The sequence below is a fragment of the Tamandua tetradactyla genome, chromosome 2 (assembly GCF_023851605.1).
Source record: "Tamandua tetradactyla isolate mTamTet1 chromosome 2, mTamTet1.pri, whole genome shotgun sequence".
NCBI lineage: Eukaryota > Metazoa > Chordata > Mammalia > Pilosa > Myrmecophagidae > Tamandua > Tamandua tetradactyla.
The window spans coordinates 180,072,904-180,100,896 of NC_135328.1; the positions used below are offsets into that span (position 1 = coordinate 180,072,904).

General features: G+C 40.0%; 1 protein-coding gene across 6 annotated transcripts in view; it reads right to left on the reverse strand.

Annotated features, from left to right (window-relative positions):
• The window catches only part of ST3GAL3 (ST3 beta-galactoside alpha-2,3-sialyltransferase 3), a 300,267-nt gene that overhangs the window by 66,670 nt on the left and 205,604 nt on the right, over nucleotides 1-27,993 (reverse strand). For 5 of the 6 annotated variants that reach the window (XM_077149972.1, XM_077149968.1, XM_077149967.1 and 2 more), the window contains one exon: nucleotides 5,747-5,839. In XM_077149972.1, coding sequence (XP_077006087.1) covers nucleotides 5,747-5,839 — 93 coding nt within the window. Of the gene's footprint in view, nucleotides 1-5,746; nucleotides 5,840-5,950; nucleotides 6,418-27,993 lie in introns of those variants that run through there. The other variant, XM_077149971.1, reaches the window with a different exon arrangement.

Below are 27,993 nucleotides of genomic sequence, written 5' to 3' on the forward strand. Positions count from 1 at the left end.
AGCCCTACAATTGCCCAGCTTACTGCCTTGTGACAGTTTCAGGGCTGGGGAATCCAAATGGAGCCCAGCAGTCTTTCCAAGTTGAGTAGACAAATCAAAGTTCAAGGAGGTTAGAATTTGTGGGAAAGACCAGGTATCAGAAATATCAGGAATGAAAGAGAAGACCTCTCTACAGATCCTGGACATTAAAAGAATAGTAAAGGAATATTAAGAAAAAATTTTATACCAATAAATTGCTGCTAGCAACTATTATGAAATGGACAAATTCCTTGAAAGATCCAAATTATAGAAGAAGAAATAGAAAAACCCAACTCCCTAACTCTAGGGATCTATCTAGCCCTAGATATGTTAAAGAAATTTAATTTGTACTAAAATACCTATCCACAAAGAAAACCACAGGCCCAGATGTCTTCATTGGTGAATTCTGGAAAACATTTAAGGAAAAATACTATGAAAATCTTTCAGAAATTGAGGAGGAGGATGCCTTCCTGTTCATTCTACGAAGTTGGCATCACTCTGATAATAAAACTAAAGACCAATATCTCTCAAGAACAGAGATAAAATTTCTTAACAAAGTATTAGCGAGTTGAATCCAGTATCATACGAAAAGAATAATAAATACGTCGGGACCAAATGGAATTTACCTGAGAAATGAAAGACTGATTTAACATTTCAAAAATTAACTGATGAATAAAATCAATGTCATTCATCATATTAACAGACTAAAAAAGAAAACCCAAATGGTCATCTCAAAAGACACCAAAAAAGCATTTACAAAATTCAACATTTATTCATGATCAAAACTCACAGCAAACTAGGAACAGAACTTCTTCAACCTGAAAAAAGGCATCTGTGAAAAATCTACAACTAACATCATAAAGACAGAATGTCTTACTCCTAAGATTGGATACAAGGCATGTCCACTCACATCTTCTGTATTCAATATTCTACTGAAGAGCCCAGTCACTGCAGTAAGGCAAGAAAAAGGAATAAAAAGGATCCAGATCAGAAAGAAATAAAATTGTCTATATTAACAGAAGACGTGATTGCCTATGTAGAAAATCCTAATATTTCTACAAAAAAGCCAAATGAATAATATATGAGTGTACAAAGGATACAGGATACAAAATACAAAATTAATTGTGATTTTATATATTAGCTATGCTCAATTGGAAATTGAAATTTTAAAAATACCACTTACGGTAGCATAAAAAGAAGAAATACCTGGGGACAAATTTAAACAAAATATGCAAGACCTAAAAACTCCAAAACATTCCTGAGCAAATTGAAGAAGATCTAAAGAAATAAAAAGATATACCATGTTCATAGGTGAGAAGACTCAAAATTACTAAGATGCCAATTTCCCCAAATTGATCTATAGAATCCACACAATTCCAAACCAAACCCCAGCAAGCTTTTTTATAGAAATTGACAAACTGATTCTAAAGTCTATATGGAAATGTAAAAGGCTTAGAATAGCGAAAGCACATTTCAAAAAGAAGAAAAAAGTTGTAGGTCTTACCTTACCTGATTTCAAGTTTCACTATAAAGTTGTAGTAATCAAAAAAGTGTGATATTGATACAAGGATAGACGTATAGATCAATAGAATAAATAGAGAATCTATAAATAGATCCACACATATATGGTCAACTGATTCTCAACAAATGTGCCAAACTAATTTGATATAAGAGGACAGTCTTCAATAAATAGTTCTGGAACAACTGAACGTCCATATGTAAAAAGTAAACCTCAACCCTTATCTCTTACTTATACAAAAAATAAGTCACACACTAAACGAAAGAGCTAAAACTATTACAATTCTAGAGTTAGGGAGAAATTTTTTAGACACACACCATAATCCATCTGAGAAAAATTCATAAAAAGCATAATCCATAAAGGAAAAAATTGATTGACAATGACAGTGAAATGCAATACATCATTGTGATAGTTAGATTCAGTTGTCAATTTGGCCAGGTGAGCATACCTAGTCTTATTGCTGCAGATATAAGCCAACGGTATGTGAACCTCATCTGTTGCTAATTACATCTGCAGTCAGTTAGAAGGCGTGTCTGCTGCAATGAGTGACTTTTGACTTAATTGGCTGGTGCTTAAATGAGAGAGCACCAAGTAGCACAGCCTAAGCAGCTCGGCATTCCTCATCTCAGCACTTGCAGCTCAGCTCAGGCCTTTGGAGATGCAGAAAGAAGTCACCCCGGGGAAAGTTGTTGGAACCTAGGGGCCTAGAGAGAAGACCAGCAGAAACCATCTTGTGCCTTCAACGTAAGAAAGAACCTCAGTGGAAAGTTAGCCGCCTTTCCTCTGAAGAACCAACAAAATAAATCCCCTTTTATTAAAAGCCAATCTGTCTCTGGTGTGTTGCATTCCAGCAGCTAGCAAACTAGAACAATCATCCTGGACAGGATCTAATAATGGAGGAGGAAAGTCTCAAATGGACATTATTGGGACATATATAAATTATAGTATAGATGATAAGCTTTATATCAATGTTAAATTTCTTGAACTTGATAACTGTACTTAAGGTGGGTACATAAGTGAATATCCTTCTACTTAGGGAAATGTACATGGAAGTATTAAGTGTTGAAGGAACATGATGTGTACAACTTACTCTCAAATGTTCAAAAAATAGCTTGATAAATAGAAGGATGGATATAGATAGATGAATGGATGGATAGATGGATGGATGGGTGGACAGATGGATGGATAGATAGATACAGATATAAAATGATACAGCAAATGTGGGAAAATGTTAAAATTGGTGGATCTGGGTAATTGAGAGAATGGGGATATGTTGGAGTTCTTCATATGGGGTGTATTATTTTTGCAGCTTTCCTATAAGTTTGACATTATTTCAAAATAAAAAGTTTAAAGAAAAAAATGACAAAAAATTTGAACAGAAAGTTTCTCAAAGAAGATAAAAGAATGGTAAATAAGCACATAAACAGAATCTTCGACATTATTAGTCACTAGGAAAATGTAAATTATAAAACCACAATGAGAAATCTCTGAAAACGTAATAGAATGATCAAAATTAAAGACAGCTGGCAAGGATGCAGACCAGCTGGAACTCTTACACATTGCTGGTGGGAATAGGAAGTAGTACAGTCCCTTTGGGAAACAGTTTGGCTATATAAAGTTACTTGCGTACTTACCCTAGGATCTAGTAATCCCATTGCCAAGTATTTACCCAAGAGAAATGGACACCTAAGTTCATACCTGTACATAAATGTTTATGGTGGCTTGCTCATAATTGCTTAAAACTGGAAGTAATCCAAATGTCTTTCATCTGATGACTGGATAAGCAAACTGTGTTACATCCAAACAATGGAATACTACTCGGCAATAAAAAAGAACAAACTACTGCTAAAAAGAACAACATGGATGAATCTCAAATGCATTACACTAAATGAAAACAACAGACTTAAAAAGGCTACATAGGCTTAGATTTCATTCTGGAAATATATTGGGACAGAAAACAGCTCAATGGTGTCAGGGACTGGAGATGAGCGAAGGGGTTAACTTCACTTCCCTGACTGGAGGTGTCAGGGAAGGAGCACCAGGGAACTTTTTGAGAGTGACAGAAATGCTTTAAATCTTGATGGCTGTGGTGGTTACACAAAGGTATGTCTTTGCCAAAACTCAAAGAACTACATTAAAAATGGAATATTACTGTATATGAATTAAACTTCAATAAACCCAACTTTTAATAAAGTTATGATAAATCCATACAATTGTATACTTTCTAATCATTTTATGAGTTGATCTATATATGTTGGCAATAGAATAATCTCTCACATATACTATTAGGGTAAAAAGTGAGGGAAAGAACGATAAATTCAGTATGTTCCCATCTATGGTAGTATTGGCAGTCTCAGGGAAAGGGAGTCTAGAGCAGGAAGGAGCATATACCCTCTTATATTGTTTCAGTTTCTGTTGTTTTTGCTGCTGTTGTTCCTTAACCACAGGCTTGTATTACTTTCAATTAGAAAAAAAATAAAAGAAACCTAAATATAGGTCAAGGAAAATTCACAGATGTCTGGCTCAGGGAACTGAGTTGTGTGGGTCTGATGGGTCTGATAAAACATGTGTAAGAACACAGAACATGGCGCCACTCACTTTAGAGGTGCTCTGTAAGTAGCTGGGAGAAGCAAAGGATTTGGGTCAGTTCAGAAGGAAGACCCTGCACAAAGAGATCTCTATTTGAACACCAGATACTCAGCCAGCATAGGCCGTGCTTTATACAGGAGCTAAGCTTGGATGTCTCAAGTTAGAAAAAGAAAAGTAGTATAAAAAGTAAATATTCCACATTTCCATTTGGGCAAGCTATTTCTCAGCATTCCTTTGCAAGCACACTGTACGTCCTAAACTCAGCCTTCTAAGGGATAGGATGCAAGCCTTCCCCACAGTGAGTAGAGTCCACCCCTAGAGGTCACCCCTGGGAATTCATGGCTCTCTGGTCTGAGTACTAGCACCCAACGCACAGAGGATCCAGAGCGGCCTTTCCTCCACCACTCCAAGTCAGAGGCTCTTGTAACTTCCTGGCAGTCTTACCAGATTATAGACGAGACAATGTTAGTACTTCAGACCCCTTTCCACATCAAGGCTTCAGGAAAAGAAACCAGATAAGGTATGTAAGGAAGGAAAGTTCCTCAGAGAATTCAATAAAAGGAGCTCCTTGAGTTTGGCATAGATTTTTAAAAATATATTTTTATTAGAGATATCTTCATACACATAGAAACCATTCAAAGCATACAATCACTGGCTCACAATATCATATAGTTGTGTATTCATCACCATAATCAACATTTTTAGAATATTTGCATCACTCCAGAAGAAGAAATAAAAAGAAAAAACTCATACATCCCATACACCTTACTCCTCCTTCTTACTGACTGCTAGTATTGCAATCTACCCAATTTTTTTTACCCTTCACTCTCATTATTTATTTATTTTTTGTCCTTAATTTTTTTACTCATCTGTCCATACACAGGATAATAGGAGCATCAGACACAAGGTTTTCACAATCCCACAGTCATACTGTAAAATCTATATCATTAAACAATTGTCTACAAGAATCAAGGCTACTGGAGCACAGCTCAGCAATTTCAGGTACTTCCCTCCAGCCACTCCAATACACCATAAAATAAAAAAGAATATCTTGGCATAGATTTTTTTTTTTTTTTTTTGCAGCAAGCCTGATATCAAGGAAATCAGAAACTCTAGAATGCAAAACAGACAAAGACGGTGGGTGCTAAAACACGGATGGCCTCTCAAACTCCTCTTTGTTCTCTGCTTTATTTGGATATGTTTCCCTGAAGCCAGCGAGTTGCTCCCCAGCTTAAAAAAAAGTTTGTTTTTTGGCTGCTGATACCATGACTAGGAGCTTCTGTGCTGGGCAGCCTTGTCTGGCTGGTTCTGGAAACCTGGCTTCCATGGGACAACCACATGGGTTCTACCTCCACTCTCCCCTCCACCAAACAAGCTGTGCCAACAGGTGCAAATTTCCAAGGGGCAGGAAGGGATGTATCAAGGGCATAGAGTGGGACTGCGGTAGGAACCAACTAAGAGCATAGCCCTTTCCGAGCGCCCAGAGATTCCAAGACACAGGAGGGAAAGAATTACAACAGAATTTTCTCAGAAGAACACCATCTTCAGTGAAGACAGGGATTCCGACTCCTGGGCCATGGGCCAGGGGTCCAGGCAGCAGAAGGAAACCGTAGCACTTACCGGGGGAAGATGGCCGTCATCAAAGCTGAAGCATAGCCAGGCTTGCAAGCTCCCTCTGAAAAGTTTGCGTACTTGGTGGCCAGCTCAGCAGGTCTATGGGAAGAGAAAGAAAGTCACACTTGGCCAGGCACTGAGCAGTCAGGGGGTTACTAAGTCATGAAGAGCTGTAGGGGTCTAAACCTTGGATAAAGTTTCATTCCCTACCATTAGCATTTCAGGATCTTTTCCATGTCAAAGCGTCAGGAGAAAAACAAAACAAAAAGGAATAGGCAGAAAAGTAAGCAAGGCCCCTCAGCAGAACTTGATAAAAGGAACTGTGGGATTTCATGTGATTCTCTGCAGCATGTATGACACTGAGGAAATAAGGAACTCAACTGAGGCTCCCAGACTGGGAAAGCAGAGGTTGGACACCTGCAAGTGTCCAAGGAGAAAGTTGTTCAGGCTTTGGTAAAAATGGGCAGTACCCTTCCTGCCTTCACCTCCCTAGCCTCTATTCTCTCCATACCATTCACTCTCAGTGCCCTGAATATAGAAATAACACATGTGCATTGCTGGGGTTATTAATATAATGATTAGATATTTAATGGAAGATGCTCTCCTGTTTTCTCTACCTGGAATGTTCTCCCTTGTCCTTTTCCGTCTGGCTAATGCCTAGGTAGTCCTTCATGGCAAAGCTCAGATGTCAGCTTCACTGGGATTTCTTCCCTCCCCCCCAGATTGGGCTCTGTGACACCCCTGCACCCCACATCAGGTGCTGGCCATCATCAGCACTTGCCACATTGGACTGTAATTGTTGTAGTGTGACTCCCTTGCTCTACTGTCCATTCCTGAGGTGGGAATCGGGTTTAACTCTGCACCCCCAGCACCTGCACAGAGATGGGCTCAGAGAAGACCCCAATAACTTTCTGAAGGGACAAAATGACCCTGACTTGCTACACTCGGACTGCAGACAATCTCAGGAGCCCACAAGTCACAGATTGCTGAATATTTTTTCAGAGGATTTGTGCTCTAGCCCAGGCTTTGTGACTCCCATCTTTGGGTTTCAGTGTCCTCATGTGTTCAATGTGGGGCTGGAGTCACAGCTTTGCCACCAAACACACCTTCAGCCTAGAGAACATCACAAGGGAGAAGAGGAGACATTCAGTGACTGGGCTTGGTGGCTGCTGGGCTGGAAGCCTTGCATGGAGGGGCACCTGAGTGAGCCCTGGCTGGCTGCCGGCTCCGAGTGCCAACCTCGCCCACCTCTGCCATTGGGCCTGTTGCCAACGCTCTGCTGCCCAGCTGCTCTGCTGCGCTGGGGCTAGTCTTCTTCCTCATGGCAGGTCTTTCCTCAGGGCTGCCTACTGCAAGGACTGGGTGGGGCGGTACCAGAGTGCCAGAAGTGGTGATGCCGCTGCCTTTTCTGTGTCATGTCTGATTCACCCATGTGTCCCTGTGGGCCTAGCCCAGGGCCTGGCACAGAGTAACTGCTCCTTGAATTTGGACAAACTCATCTGTAACCATGTACAGTTTCTTCCAGAAGTTTACATTTTGAAGCCTTCCCTACCAACGAAATCCAGAGCCTGTGATGCAAATGCTAATGCAAACACTAACTGACAAGCTAAGCAGTTGGGACTTTATTTGGTAGGCAAAAGAAAGTCACAGGTTTGAACAAGGGAATAACAATATTTTCTTAGGTCAACAAGTGTATGTTAGAGACAAAGCATAAAATTTGGTGTGATTTCTGATTTACTAGCATTTTTTTGGACCAGGCACAATGATGAAAACATTATAGATTTTTTCAGTTACTCCCCTGTGAACAAGTGCAATTAATCATTAATTTACATATGAGGCTCAGAAAGAAGAGGTATATCCAAGACCACACAGCTGGTAAATGGTAGCAGAATGCATTTCTGTCTAACGGCAGAGCAAGAGCTCCCAATGTGACACTCCCACCAAGGCGGACCACAGCAGCGCTGCCACGGAGGAAAGCAGAGCCCAGTGACAGCACCAGAGTGGTCAGTGCAGTAGGAAACAGGGTGGAGAAGAGGGCAAGAAGGCTGCACAGAGCTCTTGGGAAGTACTGTACACAAGTGGTGAGGCATTTGAATCCCCTCATTTCCTGGTCTTCCGATCCCCCGACCATCTGCTTGTCTGCCTGATACTTTGGGTTCCTGTGCTCTATTTGAATTCCAGAAAGTTTTACAAAGAAGTTCAAAGACAGATGGCAACCATCATTCTTCACACAGTGTATTGTAGAAATAAATGTACAGCAACAGGCAAATCTTTGGTCCTATCTTTCCTCTCTCTAGTTCATACCATCAAATTCTGGCTAGGTGTTTTAAGAATAAAGGCTGTGGGACAGTCTGGATTTCATAGGCTCAGATAATCCATAAAGGAGAAGAGGGAGCACTAGCAAGCTGGAGCATTAGGAAGCCAGAGCCCAGCAGGGAAGGCAGGAGATATTGCCTTTCCCTTGGAAGTGTAAGGTGGTCAGATATAAAGGATGAACAGCTTGAAATCAACCCACCCCCTTGCCCCCCATTTAGAAAGCAACAGTCGCTTCTAAACGTACAGATCTGAGACAGTGGGCCATGTCCAGTTATTACCAAGTTAAAATGCCTTAGAAGTGGCTTCCTGACTATCCCAGTGAGGAGAAGAATAGGGGGAGTGTTGGGGATTCTGAGTCATACAGCAGGCTGGGACCTCTGGGGCAGTTAGCGGTCAAACCCACCAAGATTAACAGTAGCCAACCCCCTCGGGCCAGAATAGTTAGTTTCTCTAAAGCACTCACACTCCAAATGCCAGGAGGTCCCCACAGATGTCTGATCAAATCATTCAGCCCTTGTTCTTCTTCTCTGCAGCTGGCCTTTCATTTTGGGAGTCTTAGCATTTCACCCAGTAAGAGCACCCATTGTCCTGCAAACGTGACTACCAGGCCCCTGGGGTGAAGAGTGTAAACCACTGCAATCTAAAGAGGAAATCCAGATGGACAGACTGGGGACCAAAAGAAGGAATCAGATTTCCATTCCCCTGTTTCATTCAGGAACACCGAGTTTGAAGAACCAGGCCAAGCAATGGGTTGTAAACAGAAAAGGCATAGGATCTGGAATCAGAAACTTTCATGCAGGACCCTGACAAACTGTGTGACCTTGGGCAGGGGGCAGAAAATGTAATGCTCAGTTTCCTCATCTGCAAAGAGAAAGCACTTAATTATCAGGGATCTTGTGAGGATTTGATGGGAATGTACCTTTGGAGGGGCCGGCTGTCCTCGAAAGCACACGCGAATGTTACCTACAAGATGAGGTGGCAGAAGCAGGCAGGCAGACCGTGGAGACTTGGAATGCTTGGCTAAAGTTTGGATTCTGTCACAAAGGAGAGTCACTGGATTACACTGGATTACACAGGGCATGTGTGCTTTCAAAGGATTGATATTGGGGCAACGGGGATAGCACTACAGGAGGCTGAAAGGAGCACTTCGTGAGATAGAAAAATAATCACAAGAGAGTGTAATGTCCCAGTTGCGAAGGGAAGAAGGTATCTCAAGAAGTATGCGGGAACCAACTGTGTTGAACACAGTGGCAGGCCCAGTAAGGTGTGGATGCAGGATTGACAGCTGGGCTTGGCAATGTGAAGGTCACTACTGACCTTGACAAGCGCTGTTTCACTGGAGTGTGGGGATGCAACTGATTTCACTGGGTTTAAAAGAAAACAGGAGAGGAACTGGAATCATGGAATACAGACTACTATTTTTGAGGAGTTTTGCTGCAAAGGGGGATAGAAAAATAAGGCAAGAGCTGGAGAGAGAAAGCAGAGTAAAAGTAGTGTTGTTTTGAGGTTAGGAAATATTTTAGCATGCTTATAAGCTTACACACTTGTTTGCAAACTCTTTCTCTCCAACCTCCTTCCTTGTTTCCTCTCTCCCTCCCTCCCTTCTTTTCATTCTTTCATTCAACAAATATTTAGTGGCAATGAATCATTCTGCTTGGATGTGTGTCCTGGCTCTCTCCCCTTACTAACTGTGGGACTTTGGGCATGCTACTTAGCTGCTCTGCACCTCAATTTCCACATCTTTAAAATGAGGATTATACTAATACTTATTGCATAAAATTGCTATGGGAAATATGCTGACAATAAAGTAGTGAACACAATGCCTGGCACAGAGTTATAACTTTATACATGGAAACTGTAAATGTCTTGTTTTGTACCAGGCAGTGATTAGAGATGAGGTTTAGGACAGAGTTATAGTCTAGCACTTGTTACGTGGAAGAGTAATTGTCCATTTAAATATTTCTCTCTCCAGGACCATGAAATTTTAACGTAACGCATGGCACAAAGTAAGCTAAACACCCAACAAAATGTTTAGTGCACTGAATTCATTGATGACTTTGACTTGAAAGTTTATTGATGGACGTGTAGGGGAGAGGTGGTGATGGTGGGGAAAATAGGGAAGGGACTGCAGGCTATTTCTGAAGACTCTAGATCAGTGACAGGAATCTTGTGACCAGTGATCTAAGGTCTAGGAACTGCTCAGAGAGGACTGAATTTAAATGAGCCTCTGCTTATCCCTCATTCCACGTGCTAATTTAGTGATGTGGTGTTCAAGGTACTTGTGCAAATAAAATAAGACCGTGTATGTGAACACTTAGCACACTGCCTGACAAATATCAGTTTTCTTTCAAGCAAATATAACAACTTAATCAAAGCTAGCCAATAGTATGGTGCTTGGGGACTTGCCTAGCACACAGATAAGAACTCAGGGCACAGAGCCAATTCCCATACCCCTTCTTCAGTTCCATTTCTTATAACTTTACTGATACAGATGTATTTCTCTAACCAATAAACACTTGTTTAGGGAACAATGTCAGTTATGGGAAAGAGCAGAAGCAGTTTAGTTTAGCTCCAATAATCCTATGCTGCTATCAAATATTTTCATTTCAATTTTTTTCTGAAATTGTCATTTCCCAAGTTACTTAAACCTGTCATACGAACAATGGTGCGTACATATGATCAAATATTGTGCTGTTACAAAAAGGAACGAAGTTGTGAGGTATGCAATGATGTGAATGAAACTGTGGGACATTTGGTGAGGCAAAATAAGCCAAAAACAAAAGAATAATTATTGTACCATCTCCTTTAGAAAACGGTTAAAAGAAACGGGCCTAGATTGTAAGCTCTTATAGTAGACACATTTAGTCTGGAGTGGTAATTATTATTTTTGGTATTTAGAGATAAGAATGAAGCTAATCTGGCCAGGATTAAGGTAATTCAGAACACAGGGGTAAGGAAGACATACTCTATATTTTGAGACCACAGGAAGAGAGGTTTATTTTGCTTGGAACCTAAATTTTCTGTAGCACAACATCTAACTCAACCTGTCTGGATAGCTCATTTGAACAATCGAAACACAGGGAGCCCAGAATAAGAATGAGGGCCTTTAATCCTGTATAGGTTAATGTAATGCCTGGATACATCCTAGAATATATTAAGCAGATAATCAAAAAGTATTGGCAAAGTCTTCTGAAGGATAGGAGAAAAAATATGGAACTATTAAACTTTACCACTGAGAAAACCCCCGATACTATTTCAAACTTTAGGGACACCCAAATCAATAGGCCAAGCTCTTGATCTTGAGGCTTACTATATAGCTTATATGGGTAGCAGAGAAACTTAGCCTATCTACAGGTATGCCTAAGAGTTACTTCTGGAGGACCTCTTTTGTTGCTCAGATGTGGTTTCCCTCTCTCTAAGCCCAACTCTGTAAGAGGAATCATTGCCCTCCCCCCTATTTGGGATATGACATCCAGGGGTGAAAGTCTCCCTGGTGGTGTGGGAGATGACTTCCAGGGATGAATCCAGCCCTGGCACTGTGGGACCAACAATTCCATCCTGACCAAAAGGGGGAAAAGAAGTGTAACTAATAAAGCATCAGTGGCTGACGGAGTTTGAACAGAGTCGAGAGGCTACTCTGGAGGTCACTCTTACACAAGCTTTAGTCAGGCATTGCTACCTATCATAACTTGCCAGTCCTCAAACAAAACCATTCCACCTAAAAAACACCTAGGGCACTATATAAGATTCTACAAAGGTTCCACTCACTAAGGTAACTTTCCAGAAACCTTCAACCTCTAGGCGGGTCCCTGGACCAGATAAGTCCTGAAACCTAGAGGGCCCAGCCTCTCCAGAACATCAGCTTGTTCCATCTCCCTACCCTATATTACTGACAGTGCCTTCCAACATGAAAAGTTTAGAATGGGTATAACCCAAATACCCCTAAAAAATGGGATAGAAAGATCAAGGTGATGGTGGAATTATAGAGAGAAGGTAGGGTTTAGCAAACGAACATGATTGCTGAATCGTTAAGTTGATATCTCTTTTAGTCTCCAGTATCTTAAGGAAGCTAGAAGTAAAAACCTAAAATTGTGGAACTGTAACCCATTCCAAACTCTGAAATCTGTTCTACAGCTAATTGTTGTGCTGTGCTTTCAAACCTATTGCTTTTTTGTATATATGTTATTTTCCACAAAAAAAAGTCAATTGTGATGATAAAAAAATATTTATTCCTTCTAGCCTCCTATATTCTGGAGCAGCTAGAAGGAAAAATCTGAGAGGATGGTACGGAAGCCCATGACAAACTCTGGGATCTGTCCTGTAATTACTTGTTGAGTGCTTCGAAAACTATGGCTTTTTTCTCTTTGTTTTGTGTGTATGCCATAGATCCTCTTAAGCTCCAAGATAGAAATATTTTTCCTTTAAGGACAATGATTGTCCCCCCAAAATTACAGGTCTTCTGGCTCCTGCAATGTTTATCAGTTGGTCTCCTCTAACTGATCCATCCTGCCCTGGGAATCCTTGACCCTTTGCTTTTTGAGGTTGCCAGTTCAGACCTGGATTTCTCTATATCTTTTGCCCCACATCCAGCCATTTGTGATAAACTCTCCAGCGCTGTCTAATGTCTTCTATCATCGCTTTAAGGAGAAGAGGGACTGCTCGACCCCAGCCATCTGGAATTTGTGGTATTTCTCAGATCTGGAGGCTCTGCTTTTCTGCTCTTGCTGCTGGGCACTGCAATACCTTCTCATCAAACCAGGCCGCTTCCTGTTTGATCAGTGATTCTGCAGCTATCGTTGAAATAAAAACTATGTGGTTTATTTTTGTCTTCAGGGCCTTATAACTTACTTCTCTTGGTTGGGAGGATGCTCTCCACGAAGCACTTGCAAATACTTTAGCCTGAACTGCATACACAATTCTTCTACCAGGGATTGGTTCAAGCTGCTCGAATTCAATTTTGTTCAGACAGTTTATTTCTTTGGAAACATATCTACTTTCTGGGTGTTGGTGAAAAGAACAAGAGAACTAATATTAACGAGCATAAGCTATGTGCCAGGCAGTTGATCTAATTATCTACTTCAGCTCTGCAATAATCTTCTAAGGAGGCAGTCCTCTTAGATGTAGGCATGCAGGGCTGAAAGAGTGCCAGAGGAGACCTGGTTGGAAGATGTGCTGTGTGTATTTAGACTATAAAATTTCAAACGGCAAATTTAACATGACCAGAAAATTAATTACAATGCACATCTGCCTGCATATTCTGGTTACGACTTGTATTTGTGGACATCATCAGTGAAGCACAACAAGAGTCATCGGAAGCCAGTACTCATGGGCGGCATCAAGGATAATGCAGAGTCATGTGTCATGATGTAACCGGCATTAAATAACTGGCATCAGAGAACTGAAGAGACAGGATCTATACTGTTGCTAGACAGACAGTTTCAAAGAACCATGAAATTGTGAGTAATAACAGCATTGCTGCCTTTTTGTTTAGGTGGAAGATATAAAATTAGCCGGAAATGATGGATTTTACATCAAAGAACGTGAAGGGTGGGTTCCTAAACTGAACAGCAAGAAATGGTGCCCGGATGCTACATAGAATCTTCCTGTGCATTAATTGGACAAGAAACAAATACATAAGTATCTCTTCTCTTCCCATGACTTAGAACAGTGGGTCAATAAAACACTATGCCTCATATGGGCCCATGGATTTTATAATATATTTTTAAAATTATTTTTTTCTTAATTTTTTTATTATAATACATTTTAAAATCAAATTGTTTAGACAGGTGTTACAAAAAATATTTGCCTGAGATCCACCTTTGGGGCAGCCCTACTCTAAGGTACTATTTTCATTTTTAACAAGAGGAAACTGACTGCAGTACTCAGGCTTTGTTCTTACCAAAGCCCTTGCTTTCTTTGATACAAAGAGCAAAGGGCTTTGAAGGAGGAAGATTGGAATTTAAACACTAGCACTTTCACTTTGGCATCCTCAGGTAAGACAGCCTCAGTTTCTTTAACTCTTAAAAGAGCTATAACTAATTAATTAATTAACTAACATTATAAGACTGTTTGGAAGATCAAATGAATATCTAGATTCACTTCTAGATCCATCTGAATTATTACCATGGCTTCATTAATTAAGAAGAAAAAACTTGGTTCTTTCCATTCTTTTCTTCTTGAATTACTCTATCCAGCTCACTTGGCCATCTCCAAACTTCTGTCTACAGGGACAAGGGCAAGGGCTGCTGACCTGAGGCCAACACCCCCCACACAAGGGCTTGCCTGCCACCGGTACTCCTGTGCCGCTGCTGAGCCTGATGGAAGAGGCTAAATGTTACAAGGTCTGTCTTCCCTGTAGTGAAAATCATAGTGGAAACTTGTATCCAATTCTTCTATCAGCCCCCCAGCTCAAGATAAAGCTTATTACCATCACTTTGAGAGAACATTCTCTCTAAATGCACTACGCCCAAGCTTCTCATATTGGTAGGTTGCTTCCAGATGGCAAGGGGATACCAAAGACACAGCGTAGACATGGTGCATCTTTCTGGAGAATCGAGTTTACTTGAAGATATTGGGAAGAATGTATTAAAACAAACAAACATTAGGGGGCAGAATGCAAAACATTAAAAAAAAATAAAATGAAGGACTTTCAAGAATGTTTATGCCTGAAGTGGGTTTCTGTGCAGTATATCTGCTCAATCCTCTTCCACAAAGGGCACTTTGGGGGGAAAGTTTCAGAAGCACTACCCTGATAGGTCTGAGTTTTCCATTTTGGTTCCTGCCCTTGAGCAGCTTGTGTGCTAGTAAGAAAGAAGGGTAAGGAAATGAAAGATTATCTTTTAGTATAAATACAAGCCCGGAATTATGCACAGGCTGTGGGAGTACAGAGATGAGGCAATTAAAGTGGCCTGGGAAATTAGAGCAAGCATCTCAAGGAGGTGACGTCAAGCAGAGAGAAAGGAGGGAAGAGCATTCTCGGCTGAATATACAATATGCGCAAAAGTTCAAAGGAGAAAGAGAGCCTAACACATCTGGGAACTGGAAATACTTTAGTACTGATGGAGGAAAGTATAAGAGACCGATCGTGGTCCAGTTGCCCAGACTTTGTGCTGTAGGCAATGGGGAGTGACCAAGGGATTTTTTATGTAAAGGAACCACACACACTAATTCAAGAGAGAAACCAGGAGGCCTGAATTAAGGGGTAATATGGACATGGAAAGGAAGGAAACTTGTAAGAAATATTTAGGAAGCAAAATAATATTAAGTGGAGGAATAGAACCAACAACTGTGAGTACTACCAGGGTCTTTGCTTTTTGTTTCTACATTATCTTTATTGGTCAAACAATCCCGTGTGGTGGGAATGATCCCCAATTTGTAAACAAGGTAAAACAGAGACTCAACTAGTAAGCAGCAGATTTGATACAGAGCCTTCTGGTTCAAAATCCCTTCCCCGCATTGTAATTAATAGACTTTATTTTTTGGAAAAGTTTTAGATTTACAGAAAAAATGAGTAGTTAATAGAGAGTTTTCATATGCCATCTCCCCCACATTTTACCCTAACATCTTGCATTACTGTGATATACTTGTTGCAATAATTGAACAAATAAGCAATACATGATTATAACTAAAATCCATAGTTAACATTAAGTTTTGCTCTTTGTTTTGTACAATTCTGTGGGTTTGGGCGAACATCATACCTCCACAATTACAGTACCATACAGAAGAGTTTCACTATCCTCAAAGTCCTGTGCCTCATCCCTCACCCCAGCCCCACCCCAAACCCATGGCAACTAGTGATCTTTTTATTGTCGCTATAGTTTTGCCTTTTTTCAGAATGTCATATTGTGGAATCATATAGTAGGTAGCCTTTTCAGATTGACTTTGTTCTTTAGTAATATGTATTTAAGGTTCCTAAATGTTTTTTATTGTGGCTTGCTAGCTCATCTCTCTCTCTTTTAAAAACTGTGATATATTATGTATTCACATACCATATCATCTCTTTTTTAATCACCAGATAATATTCTACAGTATGGATGTGCCACAGTTTGTCCATTCATCTACTGGAGGACATCTTGGTTGCTTCCAGTTTTTGAAAATTAGGAATAAAGCTGTTGTAAACATTCACATGTAGGTTTCTGTGTGGATAAAAGTTTTCAACTCAGTTGGGTAAATAACTGGGAATGAGATTGCTAGATCATAAAATGAGATTATGCTTAGCTTTGGTTTCTTAAAACCAACAAACTGTCTTCCGAAGCAGATGTACAATTTTGGATTACCACTAGCAATGAAGGAGAAGTTCCTGATGGCCCTCATCCTCACCATCATTTAGTTCTAACAGTTTTCTGGGTTTTAGTCACTCTCATAGGTGTGTAGTGGTATCTCATTTAATTTGCAATTCCCTAATGACATGTAATGTTTAACATCTTTTCATATGCTTATTTGCCATTTGTATACCTTCTTTGGTGAGGTATCTGTACAGATCTTTTTAAAGTGGGTTGTTTGTTTTCTTATTGTTGAGTTTTAAGGGTTCTTTGTATGTTTTCGATGTTAAGTCCTTTATCAGATTTGTGTTTTGCAAATATTTTCTCCCAGTCTATGTGCAGCCTATCCGTTTTTCTCTTAACAGTGTCTTTTGCAGAGCAGAAGTTTTTCATTTTAATAAAATCCAAATTGTTGATTTTTTCCTTCATGAATCATATTTTTGGTGTTGAATCTAAAAACTCATTGCCAAACCCTAGGTTGCCTTGATTTTATCTTCAGTTATGTTCTAGACATTTTATAGTTTTGCATTTTACCTTTAGGTCTGTGATCCATTTTGAGTTCATTTTTGTGAAAGGTATAAGGTCTGTGTCTAGATTAATTTTTTTGCACATGGATGTCCAATTGTCCCAGTACCATTTATTGAAAAGACTGTCCTTTCTCCATTGAATTGCCTGTCCTCCTTTATCAAAGATCTGTTGACTTTGTGTAGGTCTTTTTTGGGCTCCCATTTCTGTTCCACTGATCTATTTGTTCTTTTACCAAAATCATGCTGTCTTGATTATGGTAGTTTCATACTAAGTTTAGAAGTCGGGTAGTGTCAGTTCTCTGAACTTCTTCTTCACTATTGTATTTGCTCTTCTGGGACTTTTGCTTTTCCATATAAACTTTGGAATCAGTTTGTCAATATCCATAAAATAACTTGCAGGAATTTTATACCAAGATTGTATTGAATATATAGATCAAATTGGGAAGAAGCCTTACAGTACTAAGGCTGGAAAATGTCCAAATTAAGGTACCAACAAGAGGTTACCTTCACTCAAGAAAGGTCAGTGAAGTTCGGGGTTTCTCTCTCAGCTGGAACATCCATGTTCCAGTTGAGACAGACATGGCGATGTCTGCTAGCTTTCTCTCCTAGCTTCTTGTTTCACGAAGCTCCCCAGGTGGGGGTGGGGGTGGGGAATTTTCCTTCTTCATCTCCAAAGGTCTCTGACTATGTGGCCTCTGTTGGTTCTGGTTGCTCTAAAGCTTTTTTCCATAATGGGTCCCTCCTAAAAGGCTTCAGTAATCAATCACGCCTTGAGTGGGTGGAGGCACATCTCCATGGAAATCATCCATCAAATGTTACCACCCACAATTGGGTGGGTTACATCTTTATGGAAATAATCAAAAAGGTCCCACTCAGCAATACTGAATGAGGATTAAAGGACATGGGGATACATAATAGCTTCAAACCAGCACAGATACCTATGTGAAATATATTATTTATTTATTTAAATATTTTTATTATAAACAATGAACAAACAAACATTCTTGACATGATTACAATCAATGGCTCACAATATCTTACATAGTTGTGTATTCATCACTATGATCATTTTTTTTGAACATATGCATCTCTCCAGCAAAAGAAAGAAAAAAGAAAAAACTCAGAAATGTATTATTTTTCATTTCAAATTCCTATTTTTCATTGCTGATGTATAGGAAAGTAACTGATTTCTAAATATGTTGTATCTTACAGCCTTGCTATAATAGCTTATTAGTTCCAAGAGATTTTTTTTATCAGTTCTTAGGTATTTTCTACATAGGCAATCAAAGACAGTTTTTTCCCTACCTTCCCAATCTGTATACCTTTTTTTCCCTTTCTTGTCTTATCGCATTAGCTAAGGGGTCCCGGCGACGTTGAATAGGAGTGGTGAGAAGGGTTATCCTTGCTTTTTACCCAATCTCAGGAGGACAGCACCTAGTTTCTCACCACTAAGTATGATGCTAGCTGTAGGTTTTTGTAGATGTTCTTAATCAAACTGGGTAAGTTCCACTCCAGTCCTATCTTTTGAGTGTTTTTATCATTTATGGATGTTGGGTCTTGTCAAGTGTTTTTTTCTGCATCTATCGTTATGACCATATGATTTCTCCTATTTAGTATGTTAATGTGATGGGTAACATTAATAGATTTCTGAATGCTGAAACAACCTTGCATACCTGAAATAAATCCCACTTAGCTGTGGTGTATAATTCCTTTATACACTGTTGGGATTCACTTTGCTAATATTTTGTTGAGGATTTTTGCATCTATGTTCATGAAAGATACAGAGTCTGTGGTTTCCCTTTATTATAATGCCTTTATCTGGTTTTGGTATTAGGTTAACATAAGAACTGCTACATTATGCAGTAGTTATTATGCTCTATTAAGATATGATTATAGTGACAGGCTTGAAGGCCATAACCCCATGGTTCGAAGGCTTGGCACATTAAAATCACCTGGGGGAACTTTTAAACATTATGGTGTTTGGGCCCCACCCCTGACTAATTAAATCAGAATCTCTGGAAGGTGAGGTCCAGGGTTGAGAAACATTGCATGTAGACATACTCTTATGTTTAGGCAGGGCCCTCACCTGAAAGGTGAGTTTATTCTTGATATCAATCACCTGGGGCAGAGGAGAGGCTCTCAGACAGGAAATGGAATCTTTTAGAGCAGTGGTTTGCAACTTGCTGCATATTAGACTCGCCTGGGGAGCTTTAATCCCAACGGCCAGCCTACACCCCAGCCCAATGATGTCAGAATCCTTGGGGGGTGAGGGGTGGGGTTGTAGGCATTAGTGATTTTTTTTTAAGTTCCCCAGGTGATGACAATATGCAGTCAAGGTTGTGAACCATTGTGCAGAGAGAGCCCTAGCTGAGCAGCAAAGTGGGAATTTGGCTCTTTGGGTCTTGACGATATAGGTATCAAGATGTGTAGGATGAAGTCTTTGAACAGCAAGCTGTGAAACAGGCTAGAAGAAGTAAAAAAGCAAAGAACCTAGCCAAATCCTGCAATATGTGCTCTCCCGTCATGAACTAAGTACAGCCTAGGCTTGAGCTAGCTACAGAAGAGACAGAACTCTGCATTCTGAAAACCAGGTCACTTTTTCAAATTTCTTGTATTCTCAGGGTTTATTTCACTATTGTCCTCTTTTAATCTTTAGTGAAATATTTTTAGCTTTGCTAAGAGGAATCAAGAGAAAAGCTCTCCACGTCCACTTTTTTTTTAAACATTGAGGAGAAAGCTGTGCTCCCTGGAGTCAATGTGATGACGACAGCAGTTCTTGAAACTCAGGGTTAGACAATGGCAGGGACCACTTGGCAGTTCTAACCACTGGAGTCCCCATTCCCTGAAATTCTTCCACTGTTGATACTTGGAGGACTTGGGTATTGTTATTAAAGGTGGCACTGTCCTGACACACTCATATCCTTCTCTCTCTGGTCTTAACTGATTTAACAAATATTTATTGACTATTTACTACATGCCATAAGCCTTATATTAGACATGAGGAATATACCTGTGAGCAAGATATTTGTAGTTCCTGCCCTTATAAACTTAACATTAAGTTGTTCAAACTCAGAGTCAAACTGAAAGCATGAATTTGAAAAAAAGAGAAAGCTATGTTTGAATAGCGGGAAGAGGACAGAGAAGGGTTCAAATACTGGCTTGATTTTATACAGTTCTGTGAACACAGGCAAATTATTTACCTTTTCTAAGGCTATGTTATCGTTTGTTAAAATTCATTTAAATACCATCTTATTTCATAGAGGTTATCCATCAAGTCATTCATTCATTCATTTAACAAATATTTATTGAGCAACCACTAAGTTCTAGGCACTGTTTTAGGTTCTAGGAAATAGCAGTGAACAAAATAGACAAACCCCCCATCCTCTCTCTAGTGGGAGAAAACAGATAATAAACAAGTAAGTGAATTATACGAGGGGTATCAGATGGTACTAAACACTATGGAGAAAAATTACACAGCGATGGGGAACAGGGAATGCCAACGGAGGATGGCATTACAATTTTAAATAGAATGGGCAGGAAGACCTCATTAAGAAAGTTACATTTGAACAATTGTCTGCAAAGGTGAGGGTGTGAGTGAGCGCTGCAGATAACTGGGGGAGTATTCTGGAAAAAAAAAAGAAAGAACAAATGCCAAGAGTCTGAGGAATGGGCCTAGAATGTCTGAGGCACAGCAAGGAGGCCAGTATGGAATAATAAGCAAGAAGGAGAATAGTAAGAAAACAGGGGACTGAACCATGTAGGGCTTTGGTGAATGCCGTAAAGACTTTGGCTCTTACCCTGAGAGAAATGGGGAACCACTGGAGAGTTCTGATCATAGAAGTAACAGGATATAGCTTGCATCTTAACAGGATCACCTTGGCCTCACTGTTGATGTAGAGCGTAGAGGAGCATGGGTGGAAGCAGGAAGACCAGGAGTGCGATAATGGAGGTAGGAGATGATGCTTGTTTGGACAGGATGTGGGGGAGGTAAGTGAGAAGAGATGGTATCTAGAAATATTTAAGGGAAAGTCAATAGGGTTTGCCGATGAATAGATTTGGGTGTCAAAGATATAACACTAAGGGTTTTGACCCAAACAACTGGAAAGATGAAGTTGCCATTTACTGAGATCAGGAAGATTCTGGGAGGCAAGGGTATGAATCAGGAGTTCGGTCCTGGACATGTTAAGTATGAGATGTCTGATACATATCCGAATGAAGGAGGTAATCGGATAAATGAGTCTGGAATGAGAGAGGAGAGGACTGGGCTTGAACTATAAATTTGGGAGTCATTAATACCGTGTGGATGGTATTTAAGCCATTGGACTAGATGAGATAATTTAAGAGGTGGTTGTGGGGAATAGATAACATGGAAAGTACCTAGTACAACAGTGGACATATAGTAGGTGCTCAATAAATGTTTTCCCCTTGCAGCCATAGGGAACTTGGCCAGCTGTTTTGGAATTAGTAAACTATGCCTCTGGGCATATTTTATATTGCTCCATGTTTATCGGCTTTTCACGATTGGCTGGGTTCACAAGGCTCTAGGGGTTAAAAGTTGTTGGTTTTGGCTCTCATCATCTTTGTGTCTTCACAATGATTTCCTTATGATCAGATTGAACATTAAAGCCCCCATGTCACCCACATGGTGGCTATAAAACACCACATTGTGGCAGGAGCTTTCCCATAGCACAGAGCACCTATCCACACTCAGGGGAAACTTTCATTTAATTAAATCAGCTCCCGGAAGGCTGACATCATCTCAGGAAACACACACCTGGACAGTCACCATGGTCTGGCCCCTTTAAAGCATCCAGATGGCTCTTCTCTCCCCTGGACTAAAGGGCACATTCCTGGCTCATGATGTCATATTTCTCATAACTGCGACTGAGATTTCCTTAGGGTTTTGTCTAGAATGCACTGCTTCCAGATACTGACAAGGTTATATCTCTCTCTTCCATTGAGTCTTTGCTCAAATATCACCTTCCCAATGAGGCCCATCCTGACTATCCCATTTAAACTTGTAATCTTTTCTTCAGCATTCCCTTGTCCTAATTTTTTCCATAGTACTTACCCTCCCAAGATACTAAAAATGTACTTATTTATTATATATTTTTGTTTATTGACTGTCTTGTTCACTGGTGTATCTTCAGAGTCTAGAATATTGCCTGATGCATAATAGTTGCTCAATAAATTCATTGAATGAATGAACTAAGTGCTTACCTTGATGCTGGGGCAGTGGCCTTGAGCCCTGGGCCTTTCCTCAGGACCCTCAACTTTGAACCAGATCACAGCAGATGTCTTTCAGAGAACCCAGAGTCTTCCCTGGGACTTCTTGGAAGTATCATCCAATCAGGCTATAGTTGTGTGTACTCAGCAGCCTGGGTGTGCCATCACCAGGGGAAGACAGGATTAATCCTTGAGTATCCTTGAGGCTAGCAAAATCCATCAACCCAGAAGCCTCGCATCCTGGTTGAAGTGGGTTGAATTGGGTACCCCAATTTGAACATGTTCTTGGTCTGAATTCTGGTGGGTATGGACCCACTGTAAATAAAATCTGTTTAAGATGTTATTTCAGTTAAGGTGTGGCCCAAATGGATCAGGCTGGGCTTTAATCTGGATTACTGGAGTCCTTTACATGCAGAGTGACAGACAGAGCAAGAAGCCACAGGGAACACCGACAAGCTGGAAGTCAATGGGGTCTGGAGGAGAAGGGAGAAAATGTCACCCTATGTACTGCCACATGATGGAAAAGCCAGGGAATCCCGAGGATTGCCAACTAGCCAGAAGACACCAACTCTGGGAGGAAGTAAGCCTTCTAGTCTCTGAAACTGTGAGCTAATAACTTCCTGTGGTTAAGACAACCTGTTGCATGGTATTTGTTTTAGCAGCTAGGAAACTAAAACACTGGTTATTCTTGTTCATTCTCCCAAACATACCCCTGCCAATGTTCTCATCCACAAGTCACTGCTCTGTACTTCTTTTCTTTGGCCCAACCTCCACTTCTCGCCCCCTGCCCTATACTCTAATTTTCCACTGTGTTCTGTGAAGTCTTGCTCCTTCATATCCATAGCCTCTTCAGTGAATGTTCTTTCTTCTACTTTCATAGAAACCTAGATTTCTTCTGAAAACACCATTTGTCCAACAGCTTTCTGCAGTGAAAGTTGCTCTTTCTTCTATACTTCACATACTTAGGAATTCCTGGTACTCTTTGTACTCCAGTGATACTTCCAAATCACAGATATGCTACCCTTACGTAAAAATAAAAAACCTGTTCTTTGCTCTTGCCATCCAGAAACACTACCTGCTATTCTCCCTCGCTGCTCGCATCTACTCCTCTCCCAGTATCACACCGTCTCCATTCCCTGAAGACCTTGGCTCATAAGATGTCCTTTCCAATCAAGACCTGATTTCATCCTGTGCATTTTTAATGTCCACATGGATGACCTGTTCAATATCAAAGTCTTTCAATTTCTCAACTTACTCATTTCTAATGACTATACTTCTGCTATTTCAGAAAGTCTTGTCCATGGCCAATTCTGGGCCTTAGACTCACTTGGATTTGCGCCACTTCTGAAAACAAATTCAGACATCCTACTTTCTCTCTAAATCTCTAATACTTCCAGTTTGCTTACTTATTTCCACTTCACTTTTTCGACCTCATCAAGCCTTCCAGACCACCCCCTCTTCCTGCCTTCACTTCCTTCCCTTCCCAACAGATTCTTATCAGTATTCTTCACACCTTGGCCCACTTCGCCCTTGTACTCACAAGAGCTAGTGCAAAGCACCAGACAGACCTGGATTTGTACTTCCTTGGATGTCACCTCTCTCAATATGAATATCCTACATATAAAATGAAGATACTAATAAGACCTACCTAAAAGTTATTATGTGGATTAAATGAGGATTAGGCAAATAATGTAGCAATAAAAGTCAATAAATTTCACCTATTATAATTATTAATCTTTTTCCCCTGCCCAGAATTAAATATCTGTTGTCTTATCAGAGATTTTGTAATTTCCATTATCCCTAACCCCATTTTTAAACTTTTATATTTGTCTCTACTGGTCTATCCATACACTTCAGCTCTTACATGTGATCACATCTTTTCCTTTTTAACACACACACACACATACACACACACACACACACCACTTCTTCCTAGACTTCAAACACTAGGGATGTTTGCTACTGTGTCACCAGTCTCTCTCTCTCTTTCTTCAGAGCCAAACAGCAAAGGAGATATCTCCATTTCATTACCTTCCACTTACTCCTCAGACTTGCTATTTGGCTTCTACTCCCCCTGCTATACTGAAACTCCCCTCACCAAGGTCACCAATTACCTCATGCCCAAAAAAACAGTAAAAATCTTTCTGTTCTTGTCATAATTGATTTCTCCATACTAGTTGATATCACTGAGATTTACATTATTTTAAAAAAACTCTTGCTTTGGCTTTTAGGACAACATTCACTTGGTTCTCCTGTGACGCATCTGGCTAGAACTTCTCTATCTCTTTTTTTAAAATTCCTTTTCTTCTTTTAATTTTTTAAGAGTTGGTACTCTTCAGAATTAATTCCTAACCCTTTTCTTTTATACTATACCCTCTCCTTGGGCAAGCTTATCCAGACCCATGGCTTTTGTAATAAGCTATATGCAGAGGACTCCCCAGATCTCTGTAAACAACCCAGATCTTTCTCCTGAGATCCAGATGTCAATATTCCACTGTCTGCTAGACATTTCTCAACTTACTAATTTCTAATGACTACACTTCAGACAGTCTTCTCCATGGCCAATTGTGGGCCTTGGGCACAAATGATTTTCACCACTTAGCATCCACTAGGATGACTAAAATAAAAGAGAGAGAACACATGTGGGAAAGTGTTTAGTGTCCTTGGCTGTTCAAGCAAATACCATGCAATGGGTTGGCTTAAACAATGGGATTTATTTGCTTACCATTTTGAGGCTAGGAAAAAGTCCAAACCAAGGTGCCATCATGGTGATGCTTTCTTCGCAAAGACTGGCATTCTGGGGCTGACTACCAGCAAGCCTTGGTCCTGGGCTTCTCTGTCCCATGGCAATGCACATGGCGGCCTCTTGTGGCCTCTCCCTTCTCTTCTGGGTTCCAATGACCTTTAGCTTCTTGCTTCCCATGGCTTTCTCTCTGTCTGAATTTCATCCTGCTTATAAAAGACTCCAGTAGTAGGATTAAGATCACCTTGATTGAGTTGGGCCACACTTTAACTGAAGTAACCTCATCAAAAGGGCCTACTTATAATGGGTTCCCACTCACAGGAATGGATTAAATTTAAGCATACATTTTTCTGGGGCACACATCTCTAAATCACCACAGAGAGGGTGTAGAGAAATTGAAAAACCTTCGTATATTGTTAGTGGAAACATAAAATGGTACAACAACTCTGGAAAACATTTTGGCAGTTTCTCAAAATGTTAAACATAGAGCTACTACATAACCTAGAAATTCTATTCCTAGGTATATACCCAGAAGAACTGAATACATAATGTTTACATAAAACTTACAGACAAATGTTCATCATAGCATTATTCATAATTGCTCAAAGCCAGAAACAACCAAAGTGCCCATCAACTGCTGTATGGATAAACAAAATATAGTATACCCATACAACGGAATATTATTCCACCATACAAAGGAATGAAGCACTGACATGTGCTGCAACATCAATGAACCTGGAAAACATGCTAAGTGGAAAATGCCAGTCATAAAAAAACACATATTGTATGATTCCATTTATAAGAATTGTCCAGAATAGACAAATCCAAAGAGACAGAAATAAGATTCGCAGTTATCACAGACTAAGGGGAAACTAGAATGTGAAGTAACTACTAATGGGTACAGGGTTTCCTTTTGGGATAATGAGAGTGTTCTGGAATTAGATAGGGGTAATGGTTATATAACCTATGAATATACTAAGCCCACTTAATTGTATATTTTAAAAGGCTGAATTTTATGATATGTGAATTATATCTCAATAAAGCTTTTATTTTTTATTTTACATAATTTTAAATATTTTGACAAATCTTCACAGGCATACATTCCATATATAGTGTACAATCAATGGCTCACAATATCATCACATAGTTGTATATTTACCACCATGATCATTTTTACAACATTTGTTTCACTCCAGAAAAAGAAATAAAAAGAAAAAAGAAAAAACTCATACATACCATATCCCTCACCCCTCTCTTTCATTGACCACTGGTATTTCCATCTACTCAATTTTACTCCTTTTCCCCTCTATTATTTATTTATTTATTTTTCTATATTTTCTAACTCATCTGTCCATACCCTGGATAAAAGGAGCATCAGACACAAGGTTTTCACAATCACACAGTCACATTGTAAAAGTTAGATCTTTATATAATCATCTTTAAGAATCAAGGCTACTAGATAACACAGCTCAGCAGTTTCAGGTACTTCCCTCCAGCCACTCCAATACACTATAAACTAAAAAGGCATATCTATGTAATGCATAAGAATAGCCTCCAAGATCACCTCTTGACTCTGAAATCTCTCAGGCACTGAAACCTTATTTTGTCTCATTTCTCTCTTTCCCCTTTTGGGTAAGAAGGCTTTCTCAATCCCTTAATGCCAGGTACCAGCTCACCCCGGAATTTCTGTCTCATGCTGCAGGGAGATTTACATCCCTGGGAGTCATGTTCCACTTAGGAGGGGTAGGGCAGTGAGTTCACTTGCTGAGTTGGCATAGAGAGAGAGAGGCTATATCTGAGCAACAAAAGAGGTTCTCTGGGGGTGACTCTTAGGCCTAATTTTAAGCAGGCTTAGCCTGTCCTTTGCAGGAAAAAGTTTCATAGGGGCGAACCTCAAGATCGAGGGCTTGGCCTTACTGATTTTGTTGTCCCCACTGATTGAGAGAATATCAGAAATTCTCCAAATGGGGAAGTTGAATATTTCCTCCTTTTCCCCTAGTTCCCCAAGGGGACTTTGCAAATACTTTATTCACTGCCCAAATTACTCTGCGATATATTGGGGCATCACACTAACCCGAACAAGCCAACAAAATCTCACGCCCTATTCAAGATTCCATATACTTAGGGTGTTCAACTAAACTGACCATACAAGTTAAATTAGGTAATGTGCTGCCCAAAATATATATTTTACACCAAATAAACATCTTTCCCTTTGGTCTAATGCAGAAGTTGAAGTTTTAAAATATGGACAGTGAAAAAAGACCTTGATTTTATCTATTAAGTTGTTTTAAATCCATTACCTTCTTTTTTAGTCCCACTGCTTTCACATGATGGAGACCATCATCATCTCTAGCTTAATAACATCAAGTCTCATAATGGGTTCCTTAAAGCTAGACTTAATTACCTCTGATCCATCTCTACATAGCAACCCCAAAGAACTTTCCAAAATGCCAATCTGATCACATCAGAGGCTCTGCTTAAAAGCCTTTCCATGGCTCCCCACTGCTTTCAGGATGAAGTTCAAAATCTTAAAATGACCATAAGGCCATATATACAGCTTAGAATTTATCATTTTCACAGTTTTATCCCAATTACAAAGCATGTACTTGGTGCTCAGTAAATATTTGCTAAATGAATGAGTGAAGAAATGATATCTGGGGCATGGAACAGATTTGGGGGCTACATTCTTCCCAATGTACCAGAACTGATAAAGATACAGGATAAATGGATTTCGTCCTTGGGTTTATGTGCATGGGCCCTCGTACTGAGCTACACACAGGAGAGCAGGGGCTACCTAACCACTAGACTGTAAGACCCATGAGCACAGGGATCAGGTATGACTTGTGTGCCACTATATCATGTGAAGTAGGTACTTGAAATTTGTTGAATTAAAAAGAATCTTCCTAGGCAAAACTGACTTTCTAGAATGAATGGAATGTTTCTTTGGTGATGCATATGGCACTGGGGGAAGCAAAACTCTGAAGAAGGGGATTGCAGAGCCAGCAGTTAGATCATGTAGGTAATTAATTATATGCCATATGCAGTTTTTATCATGTAGGCAATTGGGCAGTCAATAAAGGGGAGTTTGGCATAGACTAAATTAATATTTTTTAAAGATCTCTGTGACTGGATTTAATAGGAGAGGGAGAGAGAAAAAATTATCAGGAAACAAAGGAGCTG